The sequence below is a fragment of the Pelophylax lessonae genome (assembly GCF_965119305.1).
Source record: "Pelophylax lessonae genome assembly, chromosome: 4".
Lineage (NCBI taxonomy): Eukaryota > Metazoa > Chordata > Amphibia > Anura > Ranidae > Pelophylax > Pelophylax lessonae.
Genome location: NC_138771.1, coordinates 276112825 through 276134060, shown reverse-complemented (window position 1 = coordinate 276134060; position 21236 = coordinate 276112825). Strand labels below are relative to the sequence as shown.

At 42.8% G+C, this 21236-nt stretch overlaps 1 protein-coding gene across 3 annotated transcripts in view; it reads right to left on the bottom strand.

The window, feature by feature from the left end:
- Positions 1-21236, bottom strand: part of EEA1 (early endosome antigen 1) — a 221613-nt gene that overhangs the window by 60468 nt on the left and 139909 nt on the right. For all 3 annotated transcript variants that reach the window (XM_082254237.1, XM_082254238.1, XM_082254239.1), the window contains 4 exons: positions 15464-15613; positions 13547-13666; positions 12126-12329; positions 8742-8942 (listed from right to left, as the gene is read on the bottom strand). In XM_082254237.1, coding sequence (XP_082110363.1) covers positions 8742-8942; positions 12126-12329; positions 13547-13666; positions 15464-15613 — 675 coding nt within the window. The remainder of the gene's footprint in view (positions 1-8741; positions 8943-12125; positions 12330-13546; positions 13667-15463; positions 15614-21236) is intronic.

The window sequence follows — 21236 nt, the reverse complement described above, 5'->3', positions numbered from 1 at the left end:
AACTTGCACGGCTCAAAGCAGACTCACCACAAGGGCACAAAGAAAACAATTGTTTTTTTATGTGCACTGAGGCAGGTTGTGGTGTGTTGTGTAAAAATGCAGACACACCGGAATTTGGTCTAACCACACCTCAACACATGTCAGCGCATCTCTATGCACTGCAGCTCCACTGCAGTGCATAGAGATGAAAGAAATTTAATTTAATGAGATTTCAATAAAGGTAAGACACAGTTTTAGGGTGCGGGCTGTTTAATTAACATTATAAAAAGAATAATCAAACATACACGTTCACTTCAAATTAATTTATATCCTGCCTACTAGCACATGCAAAAGGGTTTTTTGACATTTACAAATTCCTATTTTGCTCTCTTCCATTGAGGGACAGACAGATCTTGTACTGTTGGGCTGCCCAAAAGCAGTCCAACTGAGAGGCGGGCAACAAAGAAAATGGCAACAGGCTCACAAAACAAAAAAAAAAAAAAACTGAACTGGGGAATGCCTGTAGCCAAAAGCCATTCTGAAGGACCTAATGGCATCAAATGAGGCCTGAACATCCACCAGGTAAAAACCTGGAGAACGTAGGAACAGAAGTCCAGGTTAGAGCCTCGTAAATCTGAGAAACAGTAGCCTGATATCAAAGAACCCAAGGAGCATTTACAGGTCCAGTGGAGCATGCCTCAACTGGAAAGGGTAGCACCTCATCCATAAGACCATAAAGTGGTAGTAAAGCCTACCTTCTTTACTTTTACCTATAGGTAAGCCTAAAATAAGGCCTACCTGTAGCTACAGTAAATATCTCCTAAACATGCACCATTTAGGAGATATTTACTACAGTAGCAGCCGGTGACGTCTCCAGCACATGCGCAGTGCACTTTCCATGAATGGCGTGCCATCCATTGAGAGAGTCGTGCCGCAGCCAGGACTCCTGCACACATGCACGGTAGGTAAGTCATCGCAGCTTAGACAATCAAGCGACCGCAGGCCGTGAACTCAGAGGTAAGAATTGGTGAAGAGTAGCCGCTATTGTGAAGACGTTGCCCATTTATCGGCTTACGTATGAAAGCAGGAATTGCCCTAGGAAATTTGATAAAAATTTGGTCCACCTGGATTGATGCTGTGGGTACACCCGTGACCCCAATTTTAGATGATGTAGGTTAATACCCGGGTGCAGGAGGTGCCGTTGTTCTTATTTGCTTTATTTGCCCCTTCCCCCATCTCCCCCCCCCCTCTTCCACCCCCCCTTTTTTCTTTTTCTCTCTCTTCCTATTTCCCTCAACTGGTGAAGTCGTTGTTCAAATCATGAGAAGTGTACATGACCGCCTTTGCTGTATGTTTCTATGCCTATGTCAATACTGTGTAATCGATGTGTAACTATTAATGCTGTCTGAACTGTTGTGCCCTCTGCGTAGGTTGCGTTGTGCCATGTGATTTGTTTTTTCTTTCTACTTTTTTAGTGTTTGCTGTTGGTTCAATAAAGCTCTCTGTTGAAAAAAAAAAAAAAGAATTGGTGAAGAGGGAATCCCTGTCAGCTGTGGAGGAGAGCTTCGTTCTAAGGGAAGTCTTTCATAATGTGCTAGTATGAGATGCATACTAGCACATTATGCTATTTTGCAGGGTACATTTTTTTTGGGGGGGGGGCATTTTTTTGTGGTTTACTACCACTATAAGCTTGAATGATGGTCTGTCTGAGCCACTGTGAAGTAGTGAAACGAGAATCTGATTTACCCTTACTGGGACCATCAGGAATGACATAGAAAGTCAGTCTTTCCGAAGGAAACAATGGCTACAAGTTAAACTTTCACAGGCAATACAAGATTTCCTTCTAATAAACTGGACTCAGACAGAGAGATGGAAGAATGAGGTCTTGGTTGGGGTGAAAGGTCGAATGAGGGGATTTTCTTATATGGAAAGAAATACTTATTAACGATTTGCACTATGGTTCTTTCCTCTTGCTTTCTATATGATAGACACTACGCCGAGAGCCACGAATTTGGAGTCAGTGGGAGTGGTGCCACTTATAACACTGCAAAGCACATATAGACCTCCTTTAATTAGTGAGGTCCAATCAAGCAAGTGGGAAGACACCCATAGGTGGGGTGAAGGGCACTGTGGTGATCAGAGGCAATTACTTCTTTTTGGTTTCTGGTGTATGGGACTGCAACCTATTTTTTTCTCACAGACATTGAATCATTTATTGATGGACTGTGTATATATATATATATATATATATATATATATATATATACACATACACACACAGTATTTATATAAAAGAAAAGATGGACTAATTAATTTATTATATATAGATTATTTTTTCACTGTTTTCAGATATTTTTTACACTATAATTTGAATGCACTTTATTGAAGGACAGCGACACACTTTTTTGTGACTATAAAGGTCGAATCTACCTTTGACAGAAAGGAAGTTCTTTGCCTCAAAACCACCTTTTTAATGAAAAGACCAAAAAGGGTTCTTTACAGCAGTGGTCCTCAACTCCGTTCCTCAGGGCCCACTAACAGGCCAGATTTTAAGTATTATCTTGGGGAGATGCAGACTAGAATACTGCAATCACTGACAGCAAATTATATCACCTGGGATGGATTTCAGTAATCTTGCAAACCTGGCCTGTTAGTGGGCCCTGAGGACCAGGGTTGAGGACCACTGCTTTCCAGGATAAAGCTGCCAGCTCAGGCACTTGCTATGCAGAGATGATGGCAAGCTTGTGAAAATGAGTGGAAAAAGGAATATCACTGATGGATTTAAAAGGTGGCTTTTGAAATGCGGAGAGAACAAATTCAGAGCCCAAGGCAGCAAATTCGTGGAGTCAAAACCCTGCACAAAGGTCTTGATCAAAGAATGAGAAGCATCCCATCGAACATCTGCAAGGTCTGGACAGTTAGGGCTACATTATCCACTAAACCTGTACTGGCTGTTCCCTCAGTTGGAAGTTATCTAGATATCCCAGTATGTGTATGTCCTAAGAGCATAATAAGGATAGCACAGGGGCCAGCACACTAGTGAACACCAGAAATGCAGAAGAATGGGGCGACAAACTGGAAGTACAGAGGAGTCAGAGCAAAACACAGGAATAGCCAATGAGCTGGAGAAATTAGGACTTTTCTTGGTCTCCATCGAGGAGTGACACATTGCCCTACAGAGCCCTTTGCTTCTGTTGCTGAGTAAGATGAGCCCCCTTGCCACCAGCAGTGTTAATTTTGGCATTGAATTTTGATTTAGTTTTAGTTCTAGCCTTTTGACTAAAATGCTATTTTAGTTTTAGTTCCATTTTAGTCATCGTATTTTAGTTGACTAAAATCTCTAGTACATTTTAGTTGAGTAAAATCAATTTAGTCAACTAAAATCGAATGGGTTTAGTTAAATTGTAATGTATTATATTTAAGCATTTCCAAACTCATTATATAGTCCTGGAGTAAAAAAATTGAATACAGTAAAACCTTGGATTGCGAGCATAATTCGTTCCGGAAGCATGCTTGTAATCCAAAGCACTCTTATATCAAAGCGAATTTCCCCATAAGAAATAATGGAAACTCAGATGATTCGTTTCAAAACTATTTATTCATAAATCCTTCAATTTATAGTCCATATAAAAAGATTATAGCATTGCGATAGGTGGTGTAACCATAAAATGTCCATCCACAAATAGCCGCTTCCACAAGGGGATTGGAAGCAAAATCCAGCAGGAGCTACAGAGTATCAAAGAGAAGAGAGGCGCCTCTAAGTGTAGCAATATGGTTCCATTTAATGAAGGTACAACATTTAGCAACTCGCATGGTTGATGAATAAAACAGGCACATCTAAGTATGTAGGCATCCGGGGTAAAGCTGTCCACATAGACTATCTTCTGCACTGCCGGCTGCCAGTCTGTAATCCTGACCAGGAAGACCACCCTGCAGTAAAGCGATCTGAAAGCGAGGGGCAGCATGGAAAGGATGACGTAGATGGCGGTGCGGAGGATGGTCTATGTGGACAGCTTTACCCCTGATGCCTGCATCCTTAGATGTGCTTGTTCCCATCATCAGCCATGTGAGTTGCTAAATGTTGTACCTTCATTAAATTTAACCATAGTGCTACATTTAGAGGCGCCTCTCTTCTCTTTTATACTCAGCTGTGACATGACGCTACTTGTATATCAAGACATCGCTTGTATATCAAGTCAAAATTTATTTGAAATTTTTGCTTGTCTTGCAAAGCGCTCTTAAACCAAGTTACTCTCAAACCAAGGTTTTACTGTATATTATTATTTAAGGTAATGACCAGACTATTTTTTGCGATTCGGCACTGCATTACTTTAACGACGAATTCTGCGGTCATGTGACCCTGTACCCTAATACAATTGATGTCCTTTTTTTCCTACGAATAGAGCTTTCTTTTGGTGGTATTTGATCACCTGTGCGGTTTTTAGATTTTGCGCTAAAAACAAAAAAGGAGCGACAATTCTGAAAAAAACGCCATATTTTTAAATACCTGCTATAAAATATTCCCAATAAAAAAATTTTAAAAATCAAATTTTTTTATCAGTTTAGGCCAATTTGTATTCTGCTACATATTTTTGGTAAAAAAAAATCCCAAAAAGCGTATTTTAATTGGTTTGCGCAAAAGTTATAGCGTTTTCAAACTACGGGATAGATTCTTGGAATTTTTATTTATTTTATTGTTTTTATTAGTAATGGCGGTGATCAGCGATTTTTAGCGGGACTGCGACATTGCGGCGGACAGATCGGGCCCCAAACTAACATTTTTTACACTTTTTGGGGACCAGTGACATTAATACAGTAATCGGTGCTAAATATTATGCACTGTTACTGTATAAATTACACTGGCAAGGAAGGGGTTAATGTATGCCTAACTCGGATTACTAATTGTGTGGGGGGAATGTTCTGTGACAGGCACAGAGAGATCACGGAAACTGCTGATCTTTCCCTGCCTGTCTGAGAGAAGAGCCACCTGCTTTGTTTACAGAAGCAGGCGTGTCTTCTCAAGGGTTTCTCCGACGTGGCCCACCTACCACTGTGTCTAATCACGCGCGCCGCCGACACCTCGTGAACAAAATCATGTAGTACTACGTGATTTTGCGCAGCGAGCCGCCCTGCCGCAGTAATACTACGGCGGGCGGTTGGCAAGAGGTTAAGGCTTGAACAAACTCACAGATATAGATTTAGCTACTCTGGACGGTCTGAGGAGGCCTGTAATGCTGCACAGTGCTCTGGACGGTGGTCTGAGGAGGCCTGTAATGCTGCAAAGTGCTCTGGATGGTGGTCTGAGGAGGCCTGTAATGCTGCACAGTGCTCTTGATGGTGATCTCAGGCCTGAGGGATGGCCTGTAATGCACAGTGCTCTGGATGCCGCCATGCCGGCGGTCGCTGGTCAGAGGAGGCCTGTAAGGCTGCACAGTGCTGGATGGTGGTCTCAGGTCTGAAGGACCTCAGGCTTTCTGTAACTGTAATGTACACTACACACTCACAGTGGGTACTCTATCTGCTCTCTGCTCTGAATGTGGGCGGTCATCATGATGCAGGACTTGGGAGTGGGACTCTCGTCATTACTCGGGAGGCCTGGCAGTAATGCATAGTGCTGCTCTGGTCTCTGGCAGTTGTACTCATGACGTTGTGAAACTCGGAGGCCTGTAATGCTAGCTGCACACAGTCGCTTTCTTTCTGGGAGCGTAAGCAGGGGGAGCTCCGTGGAAACCAGAAATCAGTTCACGAGGGTAAATGTCCCTGCCTCACATTTTCATTTAGTTTTTGTTTGTTAACGGAATTAATTTTCGTCATAGTTTTCATCAGTGGACGAAAATGTGCTGTATTTTTCCTTTCGTTTTCGTCACTGTAAAAAATGGCGCTGACAGAAATTTTGACGGAAACTTTTTTGTTGACGAAATGAACACTGGCCACCATCCTTAATGAGGACATGCAGAGGCACTGTTTCTTTAAGATTACGCAGAGCAAGCACTTTTTACATGAAGGCGCCGCAGACACAATTTAGCCAAAGAGTCTGCTTCATGTTCATTGACAGGAGACTCACACAGCAAATTAGGTTTCCAAGAATGTAGGCATAAGCTACAAATTGCTCTATGACCAAGGGATCAACTGCCCTAGTGTTAAGATCCCTGCTAATAATCTTAGACCAGTCAGTTAAGAGTTCAACAGATCAAAGAAATTCCTAAGACAGGTTGCTTGGACAGGACAGGACCTGCCAGTGAGGACAGAGCTCTAGAAATTCCCTCTAATTGCTTGTCATTGGGGTCCTTAAAGACAAGTTCACCCACCACTAGGATCTTGTCAGTATGTTTCCAGTCTCCATCAAGGAAGACACCACCGGAAGGGTCTTGAAGAGCTTAGTCCTTCAAAGAATCCTAGATTAGGGACAGTGCTGACAGAGCGCCTACAGGCTGATCCTCAAGTGTAAGAGCTGCATAGAGACTAGCTCAAGCAATGATGTAGCAGAAATCCTCACTTAGGAAAAAATATTTAGTTTAAAAGGTTCGATTTTTCTCAGCAGACTTACAGAAAAATTGGATTTTTGACTTACCGTAAAGTCCATTTCTCTGATGTTCATTGTCAGACAAAGCTCCTGATCTTCTTAACCATTGGGTTTTACTGCCCCCTACAGGAGTAGGACACTAGGCAGAAAAAAAGTCTGGGTATGCCTATGGGCAGTCCCAAGGGGTATACTCCCTTTCTCTGCTAAAGATACTCAGTTTTGTTGCTAGCAGTGTTAGAAGAATTTCAACTCCACAGAGGGGCGGGTGCTGTGTCCGTCAATGAATATCAGAGAAATGGATTTTAAGGCATGTCAAAAATACCATTTTTCTGTAGGTCTGCTGAGAAAAATCAAACCTTTTAAACTAGATATTTTTTCTTAAGTGAGAATTTCTGCTACATCACTGCTTGAGCTAGTCTCTATGCAGCTCTTACACTTGAGGATCAGCCTGTAGGCTCTGTCAGCACTGTCGCCAGCACAGCACCCTGCCCCCACCCTAGGCAGTGGACCGGGCCATCCCACAGCCCCAGCCTCAGTGAAGGGGGGCGAGATTGCCCACAGGGGCCACCAGACCGATGAGGAGGGTGCCTAACGGGAAGAAGGGGACACCCAGGGGCCCGACTGTCCCATGGAGGGGCCCACGTCCACCCCAAAACCCTCCACGTCCGTACGCGACCTTGCGAGGCCTTTAACTTTCAGGCCAGCCCTCGCTGGTCTGTGTGCGCTCGCTGGCCAGACTACTGGACCGCTGACTCAGTGACCACTGGATCTAGATTATCCAGCCCGTTGCCCAGTCCGGCAGTTGATTGTAGATCTCACAGGAAAAAAAAAAATTCTATCCAAAAAGAAAAAATTGCCAGGACCAGAGATCCCAGCAAGGAACTAGGTCCTTACTCCTGACTAGGCAGAAAAAAAAAACTATAGCAGAGAGAGGGAATATACCCCCTGGGACTGCCCATAGGCATAGCCAGCCTTTTTTTCTGTCTAGTGTCCTTCTCCTGTAGGAGGCAGTATAACCCAATGGTTAAGAAGATCAGGAGCTGTGTTCGTCAATGAACGTGTAAGAGAAATACATCTATCCTCTTAAAATACTAGCATAACAAAGAGGTTTAAGTAAAGATACTTAACCTTGTGTTAAAGCTTTGTGAATTAGGTCTCTTGTATGTAACACTTCGACAGAACTAATGTGAATATCTATCACTAAGTTATTGCACACAATGCTGTTTCCAAGATGTCATTCTCTAATAAAATCAGTTTCGACAAAAATGTTCTGATAGACAACAGCGAGTGTGCTAAAAGCAGTAAATCAACATCTGTATTACATAAAGTTACAGCTTTATTCTGCTACTGGTAATAAAGTTGTCTGTCTTGAGTAAGGCCCCTTCCACATGAGGCGGGCTCCATTGGAGTCTGCCTGTGCAGCGTGAAATCTGTGCGATGATCCTCACTGAGCAGGGGAATGGCTGGTCCATGTCCGCTCGGCTAATGGAAAGAAAACACAGACCGCTCTCCTCTATGGGCGGTCAGATGTAAAACGGACTGCCTGGCTGTCCATTTACTCCAACAGTCATCTGATCCGCTAGATGGATAGGGAACAAATCCCCATCCATTTGTTCTTAGCAGATAGGATCCGATGTCGGTGGGTGCCAATGGACACATGTCCGTTAACACCTGCCGCTCCATAGAGGAGACTTGGGGGTTCGATTGGGTCTGCCGGAAAAATGGACAGGCGGACCCATTCAGTCTGCCCATGTGAAAGGGCCTTCAATAAGTAACAAACGCATCTTGCACAGCAAAGCCGTCAGGTTATTGTGCAAGCTACCAAAATATCTTATTGCAAATGTTAAGCAGCACTTGTAACCGCAGGCTGCTCCAAAACATAGCACAATATAAAAGCTAAAAATGTCCCCTATCACCTATAGCACATAATGCAATCCTTAATACAAGCTCAAATATAGAAAAAGAAATGAGACATAATTGCTAGGGCGTTCCTTAACTGCATATTGAAATTTTACTAGCACATTGTTGGTAATTGCAAAGTCTGAATATCGCAACATGATTTCCATTATATCATTATTTAAAATGGTTCATTTAATGGCTTACAAATAAAACCCAAATGACTACAAAATGTTTTCTTTTATAGGCAATAGAGCAAATGCAATCCTCTCAAATGATTAGACAGAAATTAGTTCTTATTCCTCTGTCAGAAAGTTATTAGAATAAAGAGCCTTCAGAATACCTGTAAGTCGAGATGGCCAATTTTCTCCTTACTCTCATTCAGCTGGCTATTAAGCTCCCCTAAGGTGGTCTCTAGAGACAGGACACGGTCTTGTGATGCTCGAAGCTGAGACTTCTGCTCCTGCACTTGTTCATGTAAATCCTCTTGTGCCTGTTTGTGACTTTCTGATTGGTTCTTCAACTTCTCTGTTAACTGTGTGACCTGTTACAAGAAAACAGCAACAGGTGCGCGTATTAGGTAAAGAAATACATGCTCTGTAACTTACATCGTTTTATCTGGCTTCAATAACCTGCGTCATTGACCCAGAATCTGCACATAGACCAGGAAAGTCATATTTAAGTCATAGCATCTAATATGCATACCTATTACACATCTATTTCTTAGAAAGTACTAAAGCCATCATACCATACTAAGAGCATCATAAAATATCTCTTATCACCAGCAATATAATACCTTTCAAAACTAGAAATATAATATTCCCAGCATCACACCACAATAGGACCACAATAGGAAAAATATATATTTTTTATTGCTATTACTTAAAGTACAGAGTTCAGAATGAAGGAGGAAGAAGCAGCACAAGGAGCCAATCGGTTCTGCTGTAGTGCTTATTTGCTAACAAGGGGCATACTGACAGGAGGAGAGAGCAGAATGGTCAGAGAGGGTAGCTTATCAGTTTGCTTCTTCTCTTCTAGCTGTCCAGTCACAGGCTGGAGAAGGACAAGGCCTACAATACTTAACTTCAGCCGATACAAACAGGACTGTCTAAATTTCAAAAGTATAAATCATTTGGCAGATAAAACAACTTCCTTATACTTTATGTATTTCATTTAACCGGTTGCCGAATGCGCACAGTATATTTAGTGCGGCAGTCAGCCCCGGCCAGGCAGAGTGACGTAGGTCTACGTCGCTCGCCTGTCACTGCTATTAGAGCCAATAGCGGGCGAGCCCGCCTCGGCTCGTTCAGGGAGGAGTGATGACGTGTGACCGGCGGACCCGATGTCCGCCGGTCACTCGCTGATCGTCGGTACAGCGGGAGAAAGGCAGAGCGGCTTATGTAAACAAGCCGTCTGTCATTCTCCCCTGTGTAAAAATGAAGATCAGATGGTTCTACTATGTAGAACCGTTGATCTTTGTTTTTACACCAATAGCATTGTCCCACTACAGTTAGAATCACGCCCCTAGGACACACTTAGCCCCTCCCTGTCCAATACAGTTAACCCCTTCCCTGCCAGTGTCATTTTTACAGTAACAGTGCATATATATAGCACTGATTACTGCAGTAATGTCACTGGTACCCCCAAAAGTGTCAAAAATGTCAGTCAAGGGTCCGATCTTTCCGCCGCAATGTCGCAGTACCGCAAAAAAAAAATCGCAGATCGCCGCCATTACTCGTTAAAAAAAAAAACACCAAAAATGACAAAAATCTTTCCCTTTGTTAGTAAACGCGATAACTTTTGCGCAAACCAATCAAAATACGCTTTTTGTGATTTTTTATACCAAACATATGTAGCATAAAACAATTTGGCCGAAAATGTTAAAAAAATTTGATTTTTACATTTTTTTGGGGGGAATTTCATATAAAAAAAGTGAAAAATATTGTTATTTTTGCAAAAATTACGCTCTTTTTTTGTTTATAGCGCATGATCAAAAAATCGCACAGGTGATCAAATACCACCAAAAGAAAGCTCTGTTTGTGGGAAAAACAGGACGTGAAATTTGTTTAGGTACAGCGTCGCACGACCGCGCAATTGTCAGTTAAAATCACGCAGTAAAAAAAAAAAATCGCAAAAAAACACCTGGTCAGGAAGGGGGTAAAATCTTCCGGGGCTTAAGTGGTTAATTAGCAGTTTGCCTTGAGTCTAGCCCTAACAGGATTCACCCAACAGTACCTATCCTAGGTTGTTTATAAACTCATTTCTGCTACACAAAGACCCCAAAGGTTCTATAAATAAATCAACTAGAAAAAAAGAAAACTAGAAAGAAATAGAAAACGCATCCTAATGAAGAGGGGCTGAACACACACATCTAATTACCTCTCTCAGTATGCGGTCCAGTTCACACTGGTAGGACTTGTGCTCTGACGTTGAGAGCACGTGGCATCACAAGTCTCACCACATTAAGTGCAATGGAACTGTTCTAATAGGAGTGATTTTAGTTGCTTCGAATAAGAAAAAGGTTCCTGCACTTTTGGTCAGACTTTAACTGCGTTAAAGAAGTTGTATGCAAATCGCGCTGAAGTCGTGTCAGAGTGAATCGGGCCTTAGAGTGTTTTGGGTATAATGGAAATTTTAACCATTCAAGCAGGGCTCAAATTTTCAAGTCCTGAGCTACTAGCCAGGCCTTAAGGGTTACTCGCCACTACTTGCCCCACCTAACCCCTACCTTGCCCCGCCCCTAAATGCGCCCTCAAAAAATTATTTTATAAAATTACACTGTTAAATGTTTTTGCATGAATGCAGAAGTTGGACAAATAAATATTAATAACAACAGTGTGATTGTATGTGCGTTTTACCTGGATTTTAGGTGCACTTCTATTGAATTCTATTACACAGTGCATTTTCTGAAGCCGCATCAAAGATGCAGCATGCAGGACTTTAAAGCGCTTTCATGAAAACGCACTTTGTAATGGAAATTCAATAGAAATGCACCTAAAATCCAGGTAAAAAACGAACACATACAATTACCAAACCACAGTTCACCAGTTATTAGGGATAAGAGACTGAATAGGGGGGGGTCTGGGTTGTAATAATATATGTCAATGAAGAGCAGAGTGAAGGGCTGTAGAGAAAGTGCTAAGGCTGTATTTTGGGACAGGACAGGTTCAGCTAAATGGCTGCTTGGAATGCTCAGAGCTGGGACCAGAGGCTGCAGGACATACAGTACAGATTTATGGAGAGGACAGCTGAAAGATAGAAGTAGATGAAAGGTTAATGTGAACAGAGGAGTTCAAGAATCGCTGCTGACTTACCATTGCGCAGGGAAGATAAAGACAAGTGCATGAGACAGACAAAGTGAAAGTGACCTGGCCGAGGAGAACAAACCAACAGGAAGAGGGGAGCTTGGAAGGAGAGAAGTGATTAACGGCTGCAGGAGAGATAAGTGTCTGGAACAGAGGAGTCCAGAAATCATGCATTGTGCTGCTGCAATAACAGGAGGGAGAATGACATTCACTCCGGCCAGGCAGGTGAAGGCAGAAGCTCCTAGTGCGCCCCCCTCATCACAGATATGGACACTGCCCACCCCTGCACGTCCAGACAGTGTTCTGTCTCTTCCTCTCCTCGCTTGCCTTCAATCATTTTCTACTCGCAAAATGCGAGGAGGCGAGTGGAAAATTTGAGGGCTGCATTCAAGAACATGCAGCAAACTTAGTATGGCAAATACCTGTTCCTGCAGAGTGTGGTTTTTCTCTTGCAGTTGGTTAAGAACAGCAGTCTCTCCTTCACCTGCTTGAATTTTAGCATATAGATCTTCACGTTCCTGCTCAAGCAGAGAGATATTTTTTTTGCTCTTCTCCAGTAAGGCCTCTAGGTTTTGAATCTTTTGGTCTTTGTCCCCAATCTGACGTAACACTTGCTCAAGATCACTCTAAAAAAAGAAAAAAAAAAAGAAAAAAACAGGTCCATTTAAAGGTGAAAATGTTAGCGCCCCTACTGAAGATTTTAAAAATATCAAAATTACTTTTAACAAAGTTCATATTAGCTCTGAAAAGATAAGAAACGGTCTTTAACATGGGCTGCAGCACCAATGCAGGCCCAGATTCTTTATGTGTGCAGGTAAACACTCCCGTATCCACTTACGCTATATTGTCAAAAGTATTGGGACGCCTGCCTTTAAACACACATGAACTTCAGTGGCATCCCAGTCTTAAGCTGGATACACGCTATACAACTTTTGTGGTTAGATTTACCTTCAACTATGTAGTGCAAGGGCCTGCCTGGCTGCATACAAACTGAAAGAGTTTGGGTTTCACCTCATATTATATGGTTTTGGTAAATCTAAAGGAAAAAATCTAAAAAAAACTGTATAGTGTGTATCCAGCCTTAGTCCATAGGGTTCAATATTAAGTTGGCCCACCTTTTCCAGCTATACCAGCCTCAACTCTTCTGGGAAGGCTGTCCACAAGGTTTAGGAGTGTGTCTATGGGAATGTTTGACCATTCTTCCAGAAAGGCATTTGTGAAGTCAGGCACTGATGTTGGACAATAAGGCCTGGCATGCAGTCTCCATTCTAATTCATCCCAAAGGAGTTATATTGGGTTGAGGTCAGGGCTTTGTGCAGGCCAGTCAAGTTACTCCACCCCAGACTCGCTCAAGCATGTATTTATGGACCTTGCTTTGTGCACCATTGCGCAGTCATGTTGGAACAGGAAGGGACCATCCCCAAACTGTTCCCATAAAGTTGGATTCGGAAGCATGAAATTGTCCAAAATGTCTTGGTATGCTGATGCCTTAAGAGTTCCCTTTACTCAAACTAAAGGGGCCAAGCCCAACCCCTGAAAAATAACCCCACACCATAATCCCCCCTCCACCAAATTATTTCAACCAGTGCATAAAGCAAGGTCCATAAAGACATGGATGAGCGAGTTTGGGGTGAAGCAACTTTATATTCTTATTTTAAACTAGAAAATCTTGCAGTTTCTGTATATTTCTGCTCTGATGACAATGGTAACCAAAAAAAAAAACAGGCTAAATTTCCCCAATGGTGACACGGACAACAATAATAAAAAAAGAAGGGGGAGAGAGATCCCCCCCCCCCTTTCCAAATGGAAAAAATACATCCTACTAGGTGAAAGTCTTGTTTACCTGTGCTTCTCTCAGTTTGGATGTAGTGGTCTGTTGAACAGTCTGTTGCTCTTGGTGCTGTTGCTTTAATTTCTCTAGCTGATGCTGTAAGTCAGTTGATGTAGTGTTTATTTCTTTTAGCTGTAGAATCAATCAGTATACACTATGTGTAAGTCCACAGAGGTTATAAAAAAAAAAAAAAAAAATCTATAGGGTTTCTGAGGTTCCAAATTGATATTAACACTTTGCTGTTTGGGCAACACTATTCCAACAGTGCTACCCTTTATCAAACACATACACAAGAAATCTGTACTAAGACAATACAAAGGCTACCATTACAGAATTTGCCTTTTGAAAAAGCTAGTTGCCTGGCTGTTATTTTGATCAAAAAGCTTACATACTTTGAGGCACTGACCTGAAAAAGGTAGACAGGTAAGTAGGCGCTCAAGCTTTTCAGACTTCACTAGCGTCACGTTTTTTGTCAGATCAGTGAATCAGAAAATTTTTAGACTAAACACAGCCAGACAACTAACATTTTCAGAAGGAAGTCAGTAATGTTGATCTCCATATAATAAGTATTATTCAGTAATAACTTAGTTTAAAGAGGTCTTTATTGCTTGTTACCATTCCATAAGCAAGGGTCACTCAATTAGCAGGTCAAAGGGTTTATCTGGACTAGGAAATGTAATTAAAGATTTCACCTCCAGCAGGAACTTGGTAGAAAATATTCGAGAACACTAACGTTTTTCTCTCTCTCTCTGTGGATCAGAGACAATGTAAAGTGCGGAAGTGCACCAAGAGGTGGCAAACTTAACTACCAAATACTGTAAAAACAATGCTTAAAAGGTAATGTCCATTTACAACCATGTGGGCATGTTTATTTTTCCCCCCGGGCCTTTCTCCAAAATGCGCATGTGTATTCACAGAGGTGCCTCAAAGGGTCAAGCCTGTTTTATACAGCGCTAAAGTACATTGGGGCAAATTAGAAATTAATGGGAGCACACACATCTGATTAGATATACAAGAATTCTGGATGCCCAGCCAGTGCTGGCACCAACAGAAAACCAGTGAAAGAGGAGGCCTTGTCTCAAAGCAAAATCTACAAATTTTTGCAGTGAATGCATCTTATGTTTTGGGGACAACTTGGATATAAATGGTTCCTTTGTGTATCTAAAATGCTAAATGTCTTGCCATTAAAGATTTGCAAAGGTATTGCTTGAAGCACGAACCTCTTCTTCCAATTGTGCACATTAAAGTGTGCTAGCATAGGTGCCAAGTCTTCTCTTAGCCCCTGTTCACACTGATGCCATGCGGGAAAATGCAGTGAATCCTGTGAGTTTTCCACACCGCATAGCAATCACACTATTTTCATGCAATCTGCTGGGGGTGTCAATTAATGTGACACCCCAAAAGCAGCTCTGAAAATGCTGTGTATTTGCCTGAACCAAATAGCATGGATATGAACAGCCATGCAATTCAGTTCCAGTGTGAACAAAAAAAAAGCTGCCTGCACCTTCATCATGTGGATGAGGTGCAATTTTAGCCATTCAAAATGAATGAGCTCATATCCTACTACACAGAATCGCATGTGATTTGCACAGGAATGTGGTGCGATTCCGAGGGAATCACATGCAATGTGATAGTGTGAACCAGGGCTTAATCTAACACTATGTTTTTGCTTGCTAAAATGTTTTGCATCAAAAGTGATGGAATTATGTCACAAATACAGTATAACTCCTTCACTACTTGATGAACAAACACAGGGCAGTATGAAGTAATAAATGTGCTACTAAATTCTGCATGTGCAACAGCACACACATAACAAATATAGGAGAATAAGCTGATGTAGGATGTTCAGTGCTTTACATAAATGTGAAGGGTACAAACATTAACAGTCAGGAAGTGGCTAGAAATACAGACATAAGTAAACACGCAGACCTGCTCCTCGGCACGTGAAAGCTTCAGCTGTAAATCTGCCACCTGCTGTTCCTTGTCCATCAGTTTCTCAGCAGACAGCTGTCTTTGCTCTTTGAGCCTTCCATGAGCTTCCCCAAGCTGGCGCTCTGTCTCTAATAACTTGCTGTGGAGCTAAAAAAAACATTGGATCAAGTGGTCTGCTGGTACTTTCCATTGATTAATCACAAGTAAAATTGGATTGGCATTTTGTAATAGTTTACATGACTCAAACTCATAAACAGATGGCTGATGAACCCACATCCAACAAGAAGACAATTTTCAGAACTACTGTAGGTCAGAGCTGCTTTGAAATGCATATTTTCCTTCAAGATTCTGGTTTCCCTTAGAGCAGTAGTAAAATCCGCTTTTTTATTTATAATTTATATTTAATAGGGGTAACCTTTAGGTACAGTAAATATCTCCTAAGCGTGCACTGTTCAGGATATATTTACATTAGTAGTAGCCAGTGACGTGCACGCCATTGAGAGAGCTGTGCCGCGGCCGTTCTCAGCCAAACAGCCAGAGCCCATAAACCCAGAAGGAAGACAGAGTGAAGATGGAAGCCCTGTCAGCAGTTACATCGTGCCGCTGGATGGTTTCATTTTAAGGTAAATCTGTCATAATGTCCTAGTATGCGATGCATACTAGGACATTATGACAATATCCTGTAGGGGCCCATTTTTTTTTTTTTTTTTTATGGTTTACTACTGCTTAATTACCAATACTTCCATAATTAAAGGGATAAGCCAGCAATCATTCTCTAGACACAATGATCAACATAACTGACTCATTTCACCCTTCCCATACAGTGAAGAAAGCTGTTGATTGGTTGCAGAGAAAGATATAAAGTTGATAATGAGCACTTAACTGCTGACAAATGCTCAGTACAGTTTGTTAGTTAGCCCATGTGCTACCTCAATAGGGCAAGTATTTCTTGAACCTGTTGCTCTTGTATTGTTACCAGTACGTAACAATAAGAGGAATTTTGACATACCTGTAAATTTCATGTCTTGGAGTACAGTACAGGACACCGGCAAAGTATTCATAGACCAAAACGTTAGAGAATGTGCCCCTTGGGCCCACCCTACCCCGCAGGTCCTCAGTTTTGTAGCAAGAAATGCAGAGTAACCAAAGAATGGAAGAAAGGGTACCCTGTATCCAGTACTGGGCTCCAAGATATAACAGTTAATGACAGTTAAGTTAAAATTTTTCTTATCTCAATCATGCATAACAGGACACAGGCAAAGTATTCATAGACTCTGGGACGTTCCTGAACAATGAATGAGAAGGGTGGGCAACAACTAGGCAAAACAAAAACTGTGCCAACTGGCCCAACAAAAACAAGGGTCAACAGACCCAACTTCAGAGTGCCGCTGCAAAAACCTTGCAGACAAAAGATGCATCCGCAGAAGATTGGACATCCAGTCAGTAGAATTTTGAAAAAGTATGAACAGAGGACCGGGAGGCAGCCTTGCAGAATTGGGCTACAGAGACCTCGTGCCAAAATGGCCAGGAAGCTCCCACCAATCTGGTGGAATTGGTGTGTAAAAGCGCAGGTGAGAGATATGTCCTAGAGAGTGTACGCTCTATTGATCAAATTTCTTATCTATCTCCCAATGGTGGATTGGAAGTAAGGTGTCCTTTATGAGGTCCTGAGGAAAGGATAAATAGAGATTACATCTGTCTGACCAAAGCTGTAGCTTTGAGATACTTTCTCTCTAGTCTTGGGCATTATAGGGACTCCTTACATGAGAGTAGTGCTGAGCCGAACACCAACCCGTTCGGTTCGCACCAGAACATCTCGAACAGGGGAAATGTTCTAGCAAACATGCAAACTCCATTAACGTCTATGGGACACAAACATGAAAAATCAAAAGTCCTCATTTTAAACGCTTAAATACAAGTTATTGGCCCAAAAAAGTGTATGGGGACCAGAGTACTGCCCTGGGGGACATGAATCAATGCAAAAAAATTTTTTTTCAAAACAATCGTTTTTACAGAAGCAGTGATTTTAATAATCCTTAAAGTTAAACTATAAAAATGAAAAATTCCTTTAAATATCATGCCTGGGGGGGCTCCCTTAATGTGCCTGTAAAGTGGCGCATTTGTGCGATGTTTGTAGCCTGCTGCAGCAATACTGACAAAAATGTAATTTAAACTTGCTCGCGGCTGTAATGTATTGTCGGCTCCCGGCAATACAGATAAAAAAAAAAAACGGCGTAGGGTCCCCCCAAAATCCATACCAGACCCCCTCGGGTCTAGTATGGGTTCTAAGGGGAACCCCGCGCCAAAATAAAAACGACGTGGGGTTCCCCCTAAAATCCATACCAGACCCTTATCCGAGCACACAGCCTGGATGGCCAGGATGGGGGTGGGGGCGACTAAGCGCCCCCCCCCTTTCTGAACCATGCCAGGCCACATGCCCTTAACATGGGGGGGGTGTGCTCTGGGGCAGGGGGGGCTCTGCCCCCCCCACCTCAGAGCACCTTGCCCCCATGTTGATGGGAACAGGGGTCTCTTCTCGACAACCGTGGACTGTGGTTGTGGGGGTCTGCCGGGGGGGAGGCTTATCGGAGTCTGGAAGGGGGCCCCCAGATCCCGCCCACCCTATGTGAATGGATACCGGGTACATTGTACCCCTGCCCATTCACCAAAAAAGTGTACAAAAAAAATAAAGACAAAAGACAGTTTTGGAAAAGTCCTTTATTAAAAAATAAAAAAATACTGTCCCCCGATGATCAGCCGTCCCACAATGCACTGTTAAGGTCCAGTGAATAAATTACATGACGTCAGTAATTTATTCACTGTACCTGAGCAGTGCATTGTGGGATGGCTTGTGACGTCAGATCCCTATAAAAGAGCTGTCCCAATCAGAACAGCTCAGAGCTCGTGAAGCGTCCATAGAAGCAGGAGAGTCTTTTTTTTTTTTTTCCTATTTTTCGGGCAGGTGGGCGACTGATCATCGGGGGGACACTGTTTTTTTATTTTTTAATAAAGGACTTTTCCAAAACTGGCATTTGTCTTGATTTCTTTGTATACTTTATTGGTGAATGAGTAGGGGTAAGATGTCCTTTCACATGGGGGGGGCGGAATCTGGGGGCCCCCTTGTTAAATAAAGGGGGCTCCCAGATTCTGATAAGCCTTCCCCCCCGCAGACCACCACAACCACAGCCCATGGTTGTCGGGAAGAGACCCCTGTCCATGTTGAGGGCATGTGCTCGCTTGCCCACCCCCATCCTGGCCAGCCAGGCTGTGTGCTCGGATAAGGGTCTGGTATGGATTCTTGGGGGAACCCCACGCCGTTTTTTTTTTTTGTTTTCTTTTATTTTGGCTCCTGGTATGGGCTGGGGGGGGGGGACCCCACGCCATTTTTTCAGCAATACTGACATAAACTGAAGTGCCTATATATATATATATATATATATATATATATATATATATATATTTGTAGTATACACTGCACTATCTGATCTCAACAAACTGTAAAAAGCAAAAATCTCTCTCCCTGCCAGCAATTTATTATTAATTATAGAATTCCACTTATAAATCACCCGCTGCCCAAGGGATTCAAACCCACAACTCGCAATTGCAGGCCTGGTATTCTACCAGCTACGCCACCGTCAAGTACACTTAGGTTGAACACACTTTCCCTGCCTAACTAACTCCTAACTCACCCCACACACAGTGGATGAGATAAAAGTTAGGGAGTGTGTGTTCAACTTAAGCAGGCTTAACGGTGGCGTAGGTGGTAGAATACCAGGCTTGCTCGAATCCCCCGGCCAGCAAGTGATTTATTGGAATTCAGAGGTCCATGATAATGCGGGAACTCCCACGAAGAAGCCCATTTGTCCGTCATTCCAAAACAAGCGAACAGCAAATGTTCGAGTCTAACTTATGTTCGACTCAAACCCGAAGCTCATCCCTACATGAGGGAGAGACACCAAACAAAACAAAAAAGGATACTTTGCAGGAGAGGTCAGCTAAGGAAAGAAGGGGTTTCTGCAGTTCCAGAGAGAACTAAGATGAAATCCCAAAAAATTACAGGGTGCTAAAATGGGGGCTTAATGAGAGATACATCTTGAAGAAAACTCATCACAAGGGACAGTAAAGCCAGGGGTCTTTGAAAGAACAAGGACCAGTACTTTTAGAGTGCTTAAGGCCAATTCCTAGTGAAGATCCGATTGGAGGAAGGCCAGAACACGAGGCACTAAGTAAACTCTGAGACTGAAGTGACTGTGTTCACACCAACTTTTGGCAAGGTAAAAATAACAGGCTCAGAGACCCTTCTATCTCTTAAGAACTGGGCTTCAACGGCCATGACAATAAAGCCAAAAACTAAAGCAGGATGGAATAGTGTGCCTTGAGATAGCAGATCTTGCCTGTTGGAAAGTGGTCAGGGACTGTCTGCTAGAAGTCTGAGTATATCTGTGTACCAGGTTCTGCTGAGCCAGTTTAGTGCAATAAGAACCACGGTTTTCCCAAAATTAGTCTGAATGGAGATCAGGGAATTATCAAGGCATCTGAGGGGCTAGAGAATCTTTGGTTCTGGCTGCAGGAGACTAGGATATCAACACTTGAAGTACCTTACTTCTGACATATCAGATTGAAGATGTTTGAGTGAAAGGCCACATTCACCTTGATGCAAGCGGTGACCGGTTTGGTAGTCTGCTTTCCAGATGTGGACTGCAGAGATCGCTGGACATTGAATTTCTGTTCATAAGAATACCTGACCTGCTTCAAGGCTTCAAGGCTGCATGTCTCCTGATGCCCCCTTGATGTAGGCCACAGCCATGGCATTGTCTGACTACATCCTGATTGGGTGTCTGCGCAAATGGGGAGTCCAATGTTGAAGAGCCGTCTGAACTGCTCTGAGCACCAGGATGACGATAGGGAGCTTGGCTTTTGCAGGTAAACAGGTTTTCTGAAACATAAGTGACTGGAACACTCCTCCCCAGCCTGAAATAATGGCATCTGTTGTTATCACTCTCCAGTGGCAGGGAAGGAAATACTTTCCTATTGTTAAGGCTGGGATTTAAACCTAGCAAGACAGGGAGTTCCTTGCTTGGCTGGACAGGAACATGGGTAGGTCAAGAGAGAAAGAGCATGTCTGTTCCTGGTCAACAGGATTTTGTGTTGGAGAGCTCTTGAATGAAATTGGGCAAATGGTACAGCCTCAAAGAAGGATACCATAAGGCACAGAACACTCATGTGGAATCTCATTGTGGGAGGTCTCTTTGACCTCAATTCTCGAGCATGGGTTCTGAGAGAAAGAATTTTCATTTCTGGAAGGAAAACCTATGCTTGGGATGTGTTCATCGCCAGACTAAAGTATTCCAAGCAAAGAGATATCTGGAGAGCAGATCTAATTTTAAATTTTAAATTCATCACCCAGCCAAATGACTGGAACATCTGAATTATCCTGTAGTCATTTGTTGGACCAGCTGGATGGGGGAGGAGTTCTTTAGGTAGTCATCCAGATAGCCTGTGACATGTATGCCTTGAGTCCTGAGAAGTAAACGAAGAGGTGCTATGACCTTCGTAAATACTCCGGGAGCAGAGGATAGGCAAAAGGGCAGTTGAAAAAAAGTGACTGCCTGCCTGCTTTTTCAAAGAGCAGAAAGTGGTTATGAGGTGGATAAATGGGAACATGTAGATAGGCACCTTGGCTGTGAATGTATGCCATGTATTCCATTGTCTCCAGATAGCCTGTGACATGGATGCCTTGAGTCCTGAGAAGTAAACGAAGAGGTGCTAT